We start from the raw sequence: 14149 nt of genomic DNA, 5'->3' as shown, positions 1-14149 counted from the left end.
TGAAACAAAAAAGTCAACAAGTAATAATAGGTCTGGAACGTCAAATGCTGGACGCACAAATGACTGAGTTTGTCATTGACCCTTTGAGAAGGTTAAAAGAATGAGTAGTTAGTTTATTGGTATCATTGTGAAAGAGATTTGTGAAACTAGCGGAAGCTTCAGAATGATTCATTAAAAAGAAGCAAATATTAATTCTTTAAATATTAATTTCTTTTTGTATTTTTGGACCCAGAGTCTTAATTTTAAAATAATCCAATTTTTCCCCCTTCAAGTGTTCTCTTTCAATTTCATTTTTCAATTTTTTTTTTTTGCTTTTTCTTGTGTGGTTGCATTTAAATATATAACAAATACAGTCAGCTGGATCTGAACAGTGTTCTACAGAAAAAAAAGTTTCCTGTATTTTTGACCTACATATTTCTTCATTAAGACCCTATAGATATCAACACTTTAAGGCATAAATGTCAAACTCAAAGACCTCCAGCTGGGAGATTCAGTTCACATCTGGAAGAGCACATGTTTGATGTGCCTGCTTTAAGCATTCCTGCATCATGATGTATTCATCTTAAAAAAAAAACAGTCTTCAAATGATATTTACCCTTAAGGTATTTAACATCACCCTGATGAATCAAAAGGTAGCCTAATAATAGTTGAGCATGAGCACTGGATATGAGTTGTATTGTGATATAAGGTAATATAAGTAATAAGAAAAAAAGGTGCAGACCACTGGCTGACACTAAAACACCAGGAGACTGGCACCAGTAGGCAAGGCAGAGCAGGATAAGCTAGGACTTACAGCATCACAGATCTTACCAACTAGGTCTTTCCTGCAATGAAAAGAGTTGACAAGGTGAAACAAATAGGAGAATAGTCAGTAGATGCATAAGATAGCAAAATGTTTTGGCCCATGAGGGTATTTGGTAAGTGCTTCCTGTAAAACACAGAATTTTCCTTATCTACATTGCTGAATTGCTTCCCTTGTAGTGAGAGTAAGAATAGTTCTTGTGATAGTTTATTAATTATAAATAATACCATACATGTCTAGACAATCATAATCTAATTCTAACAGAGTGGGGCTTAGTAAAATGAACAAAAAAACCTGTTAGTGGATAAGCATAATGGTTACCTTACAATGTGCCATTATAGAAGCCAACATGTATTTAAGTAAAATTAAAAAAGAGGGTAGCACTTGACAAGGTTCTGTGTTTTGCATGGATGAAATAACATAATGAGCAACATTATTTATATAATTTGCTTATGTTACTGTATGGTCACTTGTTATTGCAGTAGTTAATCATCTTTGCATAGACTTTCTGTTCCTAGGTAATAATGTAGTGCAAATTTGATCCCTGAATTTTTAATGTTGTTTTTGCAAGTATTGATGACCTATTAAATATAGTTATAAATGCTACAACATATTCTTTAGCATAGATGCTATGTATACATTATTACAACTTTATTGGAAATGTAGAGATGAACATGGGGCATGGTACTCATTATGAGGAAATATGAGGATAGTCTTCATTTAATTGGAAGAATGAAATGACTAAACATAGATATCAACATTCTGAGCTCTATCCAGTGATGCTCAGTTCTCCAAGACCTGCACCAAAACCTACACCTATATCTCTGTAAGTAAAAAGGATTGTGAGGAGCATTCTTTACCTCTTACACATTATTTTTCAGCAACGATGAGTACAACTAAAGACATACCCTGTGGTCATCATTATTACACTCGAGGCCCATTATTTTCCAATGTATAATCCTTTTATGTATGACTATATTTCATTACAATCCAATTGTTTCAAACATCATGCCCACTTGGCATATGCAAATAGTTCAAACGATATTGCAAAGGCCAAAGTGCAATTATCATAAGCATAATCCTAACTTTGGATTTGTCAGCAAAAAGAAGCAAAGCATTCCTTTAATGTTCCTTGGGCTAACTATTCAAGAATTGTTGGTTTAATGTTTATTACAACCCTAAATTCATTGTCATACATTTAACACACAGCCTGCTTTTTTAGTGCTAACAGAACTTAGCAATGGGTGGGAAGACTGTCTATTTTAAGGTGGATTTTCTGTATTTTCCATGAAGAAACTTTGAAGTCAGTTTTATGGTCACCCTAAACTGGCTTGCTTTGTTTAGTTACTCACTAAAACCACTGGTTGTGGGTGCATAGTTAACCAAAGCAGCTTCATAGTGATTTGAATGGCTTTGCTCACAGTTCCTTAAAGGACCACTAACACACACAAATTGGTTTTCTATGTACTTTTAATATAATGTACAAATAAAATGCAATTGCCTTTAAAAACTGCTTATATAAATAAGCTTTTGTGTAGCCATGGGAGCAGCCATTGCAGTTGAAAGAGGGCACTAGGTCACACATTTACGTAGCAGATAACAGCTGTAAACTACAACTGTGTTAGCAGGGGTCAAGTGTCTTTTCTGTATTTCTGCAAAACCATAGTTTGAAAACATGAATATATCTCTCATAGAAATAGGATATTTATTTCCAATGAATAGTTTATTTGTAGGTGCTTGTTGGACAACTTAAATGCCCTGTAAATTAGGTTATTCCCTCATTTCCTGACATCATTTTCAGAAACATACCCATAAATGTATATTTTAGAGAGTTTAAACACAATAAGTAGCACATTTCATCTTCTTTATTTTTTAAATGCTGAGATTGTATTGGTTGTAATTAAATTTAAAATTTTAATCACAGATGATTTTATAAACTATAAAGGGCACAATGTAAAATTGGCTTTTTAAACACTAGGTAGATGAAAGTACTTCATCTGAAAAATCTTGCATATTTCGATATCTTTTCCTTACACAAGATGTTGTGCTGCTAACAAGCCTCTTGACAGAAGCAATAAGATAAAGTTGAACAATACAATTTTCAGGGTGTTCAGTAAGTGCCAAAGGACTCATTAATCTTGATTATTTCACATAATAGATAACTTCACAAATCATCTTTTATTCCAATCCATGCACATAAAGATAACAGACATCTAATAGCCTGTCGTGGGAGACTATAAGACAAGCATTTCATAAATATAAATCTGACACAGCACAAGACAAATATTTTGAGAAAATGATGTATTATGTTTAGCACTGGGATTCATGTTTGGAAAAAAAATGTGTGAATAGTTGCATGTAACTATTCAAAACCTTCAGAAAAAAATTGCCCAGACTGCAGCAGCAGTCGTTTGAGGGATATTCTTGTCCTAATGTATTATTATAAAGCCATAGTGACCACCATATTGATTTTTTTTTTTGCACTTAGAGCTTTGACCTGAGGGTTTGGGATCCTTAACATAATTAGTTTAGTTACCACTATGTAACACTCTTTGTATTCTCTAGCATTTACTGTGAACCTGTGTTCAGTGCAAAGCTCTATCTTATATAAGAATTTCACAGTTTATGACTAATACCCATTTAAATATATTATTTTATTTAAATAACTTTGAGTTATACTTGATAGCTGTGTTTTCAGCTCACGGTAGGCTAAGAAGGGGTTGAAGAATAGATTTTTATCCATGCCAGGGTTCATGGCACAGTCAAAATCATTTCTCTAATGCTCTAGTGCTATTAATTGCAGTAATTAATGGAAAGAGATAAAATAGATCTGAATTATATATTTCTGCTGTAGAAATACACATAGAATCACATAGAATAAACACAAGATTTCCTCTTTTCTATTAAACTATTCAAACAGATGCTGTACGAATACAGGGCTGGGAATGGAAAATGATATACAGGGAAATCTTCCAACAGTTATGAAATGCGGTAGGGAAAAGAAGAGTACATTTATAGCTACATTCTGATCAACTGAGCAAAACAGTTATACAATCATGCAGGATTAAATGCACACTTCTGTGTATTAAGATGTTTAAAAGTTAGAGTAGTTATTTTGACTAAAAACATATAAACATAAAATATTTCTCTTGCTTTGATTAAAGAGAAATAAACCATAGAAAATATAATTTTGCCCACAATCTGTCTGGATGACAACATTGGCTGCTATGCTAAAGCACTGTTCACTTGAAGTACGGAGCAGTTTGATTCTTTCCAGTGCCAGACTGTGCTGTTGAACCCATAGGCAGTGAGTGGCATTAGTAGTAATTTCTTAATCTGTCTGGGAATTAACATGCCAGTGCCAATAGTTGCAAAGTGATATGCAGTCACTTGTAATTGTCCTTCAGTTGCTATGCATCAATTGTGTAAGGAAAATGCTGCATTGGGAGCGGAAAACTGACTTTGAAAGCCTAAGAAGTTATGGTCACTGTCAGTCATTCAGATGAAATCTGCCTCCCTATTGCCATTTTATTCTTTCACAAAGTGTTGATTAAAATATATCACAGCTATTTTGCTCTTTCAGGCTGAGATAATGTGCAAATCCCAGAGGAAAATTCACACCTCTATGTGGTTGAAAAAGAAAAGCAGGTGTTTTTTCATGTACAAATTTGATTTTTTTAACCTGGTGCCCTGAAGGCTTCAACACGTTTCATACCTGGCTTCGGCTCCTAACACTTTTATGTACTGGCTCATCAAACACATTGTAGCTTTTACTTGCATGAGGAGAGAAATTGTTTTCTTGTGGCAATCATAATTAAGTATTAATCACCTCTGAAACAGAGACTTTTATATATCTGTTCTCATAGATATTCTGGGTTCTATAGTCATGTTTTAAGAAAATCCTTGTTAGTAATTCCTCTCACTAACTGACCTGCCAGATGGTAACACACCCCTTTTAATAAAAAGTCTGTCTTTAAAAAAGCAGCATTTGACAAATATAATTATATTGTTGCATTTCATTTATATACAGTAGCTTGGTTTTGCTACAAAATTTCCAAACCTTTGGCTCAATGCCATACTTCTCTTCCTTGGTTCTAATAAGACTGCTCAATTTTCATATATTGCCTGTACAGGTATAGGACCCATTATCCAGAATGTTCTGGACCAAGGGTATTCCAGATAAGGGGTCTTTCCATAATTTGGATCTCCATACCTTAAGTCTACTAAACAATCAATAAACCATTAATTAAACCATATAGGATTGTTTTGAATCCAATAAGGATTATTTATATCTTAGTTGGGATCAAGTACAAGGTTTTATTATTACAGAGAAAAAGGAAATCAGTTTTAAAATTCTGGATTATTTGATTAAAATGGAGCCTATGGGAGATGGGCTTTCTGTAATTCGGAGCTTTCTGGATAACGGGTTTCCGGATAAGGGATCCCATACCTGTAGTATGTCATACACAAATCAGCAATTCATTTCTTAACAGGGCAAGCTGTGGCTTATATAGCATTTAGAGGTGCACAATACTATCCGCAGCAATTTGAACTTCACATTTTGTAAAGCCTTTATATGAATTAAGGCAACAAAAATTACATGTCAATCTGTGGCTTGTGAATTACAATAGTGCATAATGAATGACAATTTATTAGATGGTTCATGCCTTACTATTAAAGGAGAAGGAAAGGTAAAAACTAAGTAAGCTTTATCAGAAAGGTCTATGTAAATACAGCCATAAGCACTCACAGAAACGCTGCACTGACTTCTGTGTGAAAAGATTTCTTGTGTCTGTAATTCCTGTGCCACAGACACGCAGCTCTCTGCTGTCTCCTCTCTCCTGCTCCCCTCTCCCTCAAGAATGGTAATAACTCACTCCCCCCCCTTAGGAATGTGGATCTGAGCCAATCAGCAGGAAGCTGACTCATAGGAGGAGATTTACTAATCCACGAATCCGAATGGGAAAAAAACGGATTGGAAACGAACATTTTGTGACTTTTTCGTATTTTTTGTGGTTTTTTTTTGTCACGATTTTTCTGTGACTTTTTCGTATTGAGCGCTCGTAAATGGCGGGCAAACCTTTCCGACTTTGCATGATTTTGGAAGCCTCCCATAGGACTCAATGGCACTCTGCAGCTCCAACCTGGCCCAAGGAAAGTCACGATACTGAAGCTTGAATGAATCCGAAACTTTCGTAGTCGGCGCGACAGTACGATTATTTCGCGACGGCTACAAAAAAGTTGCGACAATTCGTGAAAAAGTTGTGACGGCGACGAAAAAAAAATCGCAAAAATACTGATCATAACTAAAAAAACGAATTCGTCGCTTTTCGGACATTCGTGGATTAGTAAATGTCCCCCATAGTCTTACTAACTGAGCATGTTCACTTGGTCAGGGTGTGCAGGAGCAAGGCATTATGGGAACTTTCTTTACACAGCTCAGTGTTTTTTCTTCCTGTTTGGCTTCTGATCATCTGAACAGGAGAAATATGGGAAGAATAAAGGTCACTATTGAGAGAACTGAAGGTATGCCTGCATCTTGAGATTAACTCTCTATTAGCCTTTCCTTCTCTTTTAACATACTTCTGGGAGAATTTATGTTTTGAGATTTGTCTATGTACATAAGTGACACAGTATGTATTATATATAGACAGTGATTTTTCTAAGAAGCAGATATATTTCTGGAATTTGGATTTGTTAAAACATATCCTTAAAGAAAAGGGAACAATAATTATAGTTCAGTCCCAAATCATACGTTTTATGTTTTTCATTTTACCCTTAGTAGCTAGATTCACTTTAACACTATAATACAGTCTCTTAATTGATTTCTTGTATTGTTTGATTGTTTGTGTAACTATGTGGCTATAAAGAATGGAGCTCTGATCACATTGTTGATCTCCAGCTCCTTCTATACTCTTAGCAGTGGTGCACAGCTGTCCTTGAAACCTGCAGTTGACACAACGATTATTCTCTGCAGTTTCTCATGAAGTACTGTATTTGCCAATAATTAATGCAGAATTGCAAAGTCCAGTGTACATCTGGGAAAGTGGATTGTATTTTAAATAGCTTCTCAGTAAGTAAGTCACTTCTCTGATGTGTTTAGGAATCTTGAGTCATCTATAATGATTATTTTTAAAGCTTCAAATTCAGGGACCTTGTAGAAAAGTGTAAAAAAAAAAAGTGTAAGCAGGCTTAATTTACACTAGTTCATCACATTAATATTATGCAGACTTCTTAATGTATTTGTTAAATAATGCTCAAGTCCCATAAATGTGTCTTTCAGGGTACTAGCACATTGCCTACGGCTTATTTACTGTTTACCAGAAAAACAAGACACCTATGTAGTAGAAGTTCTGGCCATTCCATACAGTATTACTGCTACTTTGGGGCCCTGTTATGTCTAGTCTGTCTGTATCACTTTACTATGGGCAACTATTTGCTTTGGGTAGAGCAGTTCTCTTCAAAATTCAAATGCTTTAAGCATTTGGTCTCTTGAGCATGATTTAATAATACAATGCACAGCCTCTTATAACATTATTCACACATAAGGACTGTACAATCATTCAAAATTGTATAACCACCATTTTAGGTGGAATAGACCCACCAAGTCAAACAGAGGGTCAAAGAGGAAAGGTATAGTGATTACCATTGCAAACAGTATTGTGGCATATTGTTTGTCAGTGTGCAAGAAAACAGAAAGTAACGATTAAAGACTGAGTAACAATGCTGCCAACAAGTGCAACCATAATCATATCAGCTGTATATTGAAACAGAGTTCATATTTGTATTGTTTTTAAGGGAAAGTATTGTTCATTTGTTAATCATGTGTTCTTAGTTTATGTTTAATTTAAAGCTTATTATATATAGTTTAGTTTTACTGTTACTTGCACCACTTTTGTTTTGCCAGAAGAGAAATGGGTAGTAAAACTTCTTAGTGTTTAGCATCAGCAGTTTCTCTGATTTGTGCCTAAAACCACACAACCAATAGTTGAAATGGAATAATTTTATAATTGAGAATCTAAGCCATATATGTAATAAAAGGCACCAAGTTTGCCCAGGAGTAGTAACTCATAGCAACCAATGAGAAGTTTGCTTTCTTTTGTTTTTTCATTATGCCTTTATTGAGAGTCTTCACTGTAAAAAGCAATAAGGTTGTCAAAAAACATCTATAAAAATAAAACCGATAACAAATGATGTCAATCAATGCTTTCTGCTGCTTGGTTGCTATGGGTAACTGCTCCTGGGCAAACTTAGTGACTGTTATGACATAACCCCATTTATCTAAATAGCAGGAAAAGTTCTCCACTTTATCTTTCAAAAAATTCAAGGTATTCGAGTTTTTTATTTGAACAAGTTTTCCTTGTTAATCAATAAGTGCGTATTTGATATGTGAGGTTATTCGATTTAGAAAAACAAACACCAATTCCATTTACTTCTTTAGCCCTAAAGAATGGATCAAAGCTTTATGGCTATTTGTGCGGATGGTCAAATTGTTAGAAAAAACTGCTGTTTTTCCCTGTGCTTATTAGTCTGATAACAAAGAGGTCAACATTTTTATGAGTATTATAAAGGCACTACAGTAAGCCCAATAACTTGCAATAGAACATATATCAAGGTTATAAACCATGCAAGACAGCTTTACCAATGTCTTGATCACATTAACATATGTTTGTGAAAACCTTCATCATATTGCTCGCGTTTTTCAGTGTAGATACTCTTTACGAAGTTGACAGTATTCCAAATGATATTGAAGTCATTCCAGAGCAAATATTTTATTTTACTTATATACAATGTGGCAGCAGCAGCAAAGCCTGATTCAAACATCAATTTACCTATACAGGAAAATGCTTCTTGCCTATCAACATCTTCTTCATTCTTCATTCTTGTATCAGCATCAGTTACGCAGTACACAGCCCTCTCAAAATGCCATAATTCAAAATCGTATTTACTATATATATTATTTTTTTTTATCTTTCAACATTATGAATCTACATAAAACCTAAAATTTCTATTTTACAGTTTTAGAGATTACACCATCATTGCATAATATGAATGATCGATCATGAAATGTGCCAAGACAAATGAAATGAATTTTTAAAAGCTTGTAGAAGCCAATATATTAGATGTTCATGCAGAGTGAATTTATATTTTGAATTGTTTAAACCTGTGTATATCAAAGGGAAATTGTGTCATACAGCAACGTATTCTTCAGAGAGTAGAATCAGAAGGCTAGCAGATTGTCAGCCATTTAAATAAAAATCAATGATCTTTATATGTTTTCCACAGCTCCCTGGCTTGTTTCACTTCTGAGATTGAGAGGTACGTATAGTACAGACTAGATCCACTGCTCTGTGTGTTTTCATGACTGCTTATTTAAACCTAGGACTATATATAAAAATCTGTGCACTCAGTGCCCCTCTATTCAATCCCACACTTAGTACTACCACCAGCACCACAGGGACAGTAAATGGATGTCTCTTTTTTGTGGGTTTAACTCAGACATGTGCTACTTTACAGTAAGTCATTTCAACTTAGTTTTCTAGTTGTAATCTTTGAGAAAAAAGTTATGCAAAATCTTCTTAAATTAACTAAGTTGAATTATATAGCCCAACGCACTGCCACCATAAGTGGCTGTTAAAGCAGGAGTGCTCAGAGGTAACAAACAGTTGTTAAAAAAACATAAATGATGTGTGGATTTTCCACTGATAATTGCAGCTTAGTAAAATTTAGGGGGAATTAAGATCTGGCCATAACAACAAATTAGAATATATAATTTACTGATTGGATATTTGAGAGAAAACATGTTTGCTACTATAGGTTCTAAAGTTTAACAAACATCACATTTTTTATTTTTATTACCAGATAGTGATCTGGTAACAGTGATATTTGATGATTGTAAAACACTGATTCCAATATGTATACATTTATTTTGTGGTGATCATTCCTATTTAAAGGGTGGTATAAAGAGGAGGCACTGGAGTATTTCTTCAGTTGTAAAATAGTAAGAATAAGTTCCTCCCATGCATATTCTAAGTTCAAGGTAGCTGAATTTAAAAGGGTTTATGTGGTAGTTATATTTAAAAAAAAAAATATATATATATATATAATATATATATATATACAGTATATATTAATTTGCCATATTAGCTTGTACACATTGACTGAACTGCAACTGAAAATGTAGTTCGCCATATCTCATTAACACTAGTTAGGATCGTAATACTTAATGTATTGCAGCTACATTTGTCATTTGGGCTTAAAGTGATTCTGACATGCCTAAATCAGGGAGCAGTGAGCATGAACTGTGCAAGTACAACCCAACAATCACAATTATAACCTCTGTGTTCTACCAGCTGCCATGATTGATATTCAGTATAGTTATCTACATGGCATGGTGACAGTTTAGAAGCTGTTAGACAAACAAAGTTTGAGCAAAGAGTTATTTTAGAGAGCATATTGTATATTTTTTAAATGTAAACATGATGGAAACTTTTAAAACTTTACATGATAGTGTTAATATATTTGTTGTGGCCACCCGGTGTGCCAACTAAAGTGTAAATCATGACAAGTGCAGCATTGAGATTTGCAATGCTCCCCTACCCACAATGACTTGAAATGGCACATGGCTTGGAAAGAGAAGGCCGAACTTATTATTAGTACATTGCTTGACACAGTTACCAAGAACAACCATCCAAAACTTTTTGTAAACAAACAATAACCTTAGCAAACAATACCAACAAACAGCCTGGCTCCTGCCTTCTTTCTCAAGTTCCCATCCGAGGCTGACAATACAGCCCTCTTACCCCTATTAATAACACAAGTACAGTGTCTTCACTGTCCAGACATTTGCAGACAGGAAATGTTTTTCAACACACGTAATGTGTGTAAGTTAAGTCAGTACTTTGATAAAACAGGACTCAAAGGTTTCTCTACACAAAAAAGGGCACAGAAGCCCTATAAAGGGCCTACAAATGCTAAATCCATAAAATATGCTTTATCCTGAGAATATGGACTTAAAAGCTAATATTCTGAGATCATATTCAAAAACCTGTTCTAGCAGCATTAACATGGGCATAATCTAAAATCATAGAAAAATCTGTAAGATTTATTAAAACAAGCAGGATCTCAGATTATGATTTTGTTGGAAAAAATGTAATTTAACTGCTGTCTGCATGTCCAGGGCAGGGGGATTATAGTCTAAGGTCTGATTGTTCTGATCCAAATATATTTACATAAACACAGTCTTTTGATAAACAAGCATCTCATGCTTTCCTATACTCTTTTAGGGAGGAACTTAGCTTTTTCCTATTTATTAATTTTGAAGCACTAAGAGAACGTTGTGTTGTTATCATGTAATGCAGTGTATGTTTTCCTTGCCACACAAAATCCATATTATGTAAAGCAGAGAATTCCTTTGTTTATCCTGAGAAACAGCCATTATAGCTGAGTGTAAATCCCTTTTAGAACATTTCCAGCCAAGGCTATTTTAACATATCTTGGCATGGATTCAAAATTGAGTCAAATGTTGCTTATGGTGTCTTTTTGCCTCTGAAAATGACAAATAAGCAATTCCTCATAATAGAATAATATGAACAAGTGAATTATGGCTCACATAGTCCAGAACATAGTAACATTATATGAAGATGCCAAATCAGGACTACCGTATATAAATGAAATGTGTTTTTTCAGTATGTATCATTATTTCTTTTTCAAGATAAAATTGGGCTGCTAAATACAGAAGGAACAAGCTATAATGATGCATTAAATGGTTCAACCGAGTGCAGCATATTGCACAGGAACTACATTGGTTACAATGGTCAAATGTCATGTTTCACAATGTTGTGGTATATGCACAATTAAAGCTTCTTAGGTTTGTAAAGTAATGTACTTCTATATAAAACGACAATTTAATAGCAAAGAAGGGCACAAAATCATTGAAATTTTTAATTAAACCCTATAGGATTGTTTTGCCTCCAATAAAGATTAATTATATCTTAGTGGGAATCACAAACAAGGTACTGTTCTATTATTACATAGAAAAAGGAAATCATTTTTAAAATGGATAATTTGGGAGATGGCCTTCCTGTAATTTGGAGCATTCTGGATAATGGGTTTCCAGAAAAGATTCCATACCTGTACATTTAGTTAAAACTGTCATTATAGTTACTTTTCTTCACAAATAGGGAGGATTATTTCATGTTAAACATTGTCTCTGTTCCCTTCTCTCAAAGAAGCTGTCCTGACAAGCAGAGTATTCTGTCACATATTTTAAGCCCATCAATTACTCTAAATTAATTGTTGAGTTACAAGATAACCGGTGCAGGCCCCTGAATATGCCTGAAGGCAACAAAGTGTACCTCAGACCAATGATATTTTAACTGATTTTGGATTGGTAAATAGTGTTGGCTGTAATGCCCTTATGGAGTAATGTAATAAAATAATATGTGTCATACAAAAATGTTTTCTTTTATATTTGGCAAAGCTGTAACATGTCTTCTACCAGTGGAAAGGTGTATGCTTTAAAGTTTGCACTCATTTGCAGTGTATATAACAAAGGTGTAGCAAAACAAAAGTAAAATATTCCCCATAAGAGTCTGAGTGTAGAACTGCACTCTCATAATTGTATGGGTAATTAAGAATGTTTTATTGGGAAATGCAGTTTTTGTTTTTAATTAAGAACCTTTATTACATCCCCACCATTAGATTTTTTGTTTTATTTTCCTCCTTGATAACTGTCTGTGAACCTGTGAACTCATCCTTTACCTGAAGCTAATTCCTCTGCCTCAATAGGACACAGATTGAAGACTTACATTTCAGGCTAGGAATCTGAGGCAGCAGCTGTCTGCATCTTTTCACAGAGTAAATTAAATCCAGTTGTCTTTAAAATCGCACGAAGCAATAAAAGAGCTGTACTGTGCCATCCTCGGATTATAAAAACTGTTGTTGTAAAGAATGACAAGCTGATTAAGAGTAATTTTCTTCAGGGGAGGAGGGATACAGCAGGAGGAGCGGGAGAAGAGAGAATATTAGGCTGTCTGGATGCTCCAGTTTCAGTGGATGTGCTTCAATAATTGCATTCTGACAAACAGATGAACAAACAATCTCCAGAGGCGATGGGGCTCAGTCAATGAACCACAAGTACTCACAAGTAGTAACAATATTAAAAAAAAAAGTGCTCTTCAAAATGCAGGCAGTCAGAGAACAAATATGGTGATTCCTATGCTGTACTTATTGAAGCATACATGTACAATTTGTGCATGTAAAATATGTGAACATTATTTACTTCATACATCATAATTATGCATGTGGATGACTGATTTATATATATAGATCTAATGTGGGGAAATGTAAAACATGTTTTTTTGCCTGGGGCATGAAGAACATCAAGGTGTTAAAATACAGAGATTTAGATACGTAGATATATAGTAGGCAGTTTAAGCCTAAATGAACCATGTGACAGAATATTTATTTAAAGGGTGGTTAACATAGCCAAGTTAGTTTTATATTCCAGTCGGATAAATAATGTTGACATTAAAAAGTAATTTGTTTGGCGGTATGATTTGCGTGGCAGTTCTGGGTGTTTATTGCAATAAAAGGCATTGGACAAAAGCTGATTCAACCCTTTATATGTTTGCTGGAATCCAAGGAAATCTATAAAGCTTCCTGTTAAATAAGGAAAAAGCAAAGTATAAGCAGTATAGAGTAATAGCAGATTGTGATATGTCAAGCTCAACTCGAGACTCCACATGACATAACATAAAAATGGACTTTAAGTATTGAAAAATGACCATACCTAGAGCTACTGCAATTGAATAGGTCAAGTCTGTTCAAGCCTGAGAGCTTTTTTCCACAATTATCAACTTAAATAGCCATTATCAATTTGTCAATAATCCTCCTTTCTCAGTTTCTTCTGTCCAATATCACAGTTGATTTTTTACATCATTGCCTCAAAGCAATTTTAAAAACTACTCCCAAGAAAAAAACAGTTTGACAAGGACAAATAAAGTACATCAGCAGGGCAACACAGAGAGGAAAAAAGGGAACAATGACTCAAAAAATGTTCACTAACTGGGACCATGAATTGTGGGGATTTGAAGCATTTTTGAGATAAAAAAAATAAAGTCTGGTGGGGACAAGATTAATCGTGAAATGTAATAAAGTTTGCAGTAATTCTAATAACCCATAATAACAAATAAGATGTTTGCTTTCAAACATGTGACCACTTATTGCTTCATGATTGTTAATTTGCCATTGCTACATTATCCTGTGACAGACTGTCCAGGGACATACTGTTACTTTATGCCCTGCTTTTTGTATCCTGCAAAATCAAAAAGAATAGTACATTTG

General features: G+C 34.3%; 1 protein-coding gene across 29 annotated transcripts in view; it reads left to right on the top strand.

The window, feature by feature from the left end:
- celf2 (CUGBP, Elav-like family member 2) overlaps positions 1-14149 on the top strand; it is a 278315-nt gene that overhangs the window by 69623 nt on the left and 194543 nt on the right. For 18 of the 29 annotated variants that reach the window (XM_012958454.3, XM_012958431.3, XM_012958429.3 and 15 more), the window contains exon 2: positions 9089-9121. In XM_012958454.3, coding sequence (XP_012813908.1) covers positions 9089-9121 — 33 coding nt within the window. 29 annotated transcript variants of the gene reach the window in all.

This window comes from Xenopus tropicalis, chromosome 3 (genome assembly GCF_000004195.4).
Source record: "Xenopus tropicalis strain Nigerian chromosome 3, UCB_Xtro_10.0, whole genome shotgun sequence".
In the NCBI taxonomy this organism is placed as follows: Eukaryota; Metazoa; Chordata; class Amphibia; order Anura; family Pipidae; genus Xenopus; species Xenopus tropicalis.
The sequence above is the reverse complement of the archived record's forward strand: the minus strand, read 5'-3'. Positions and strand labels throughout refer to the sequence as shown.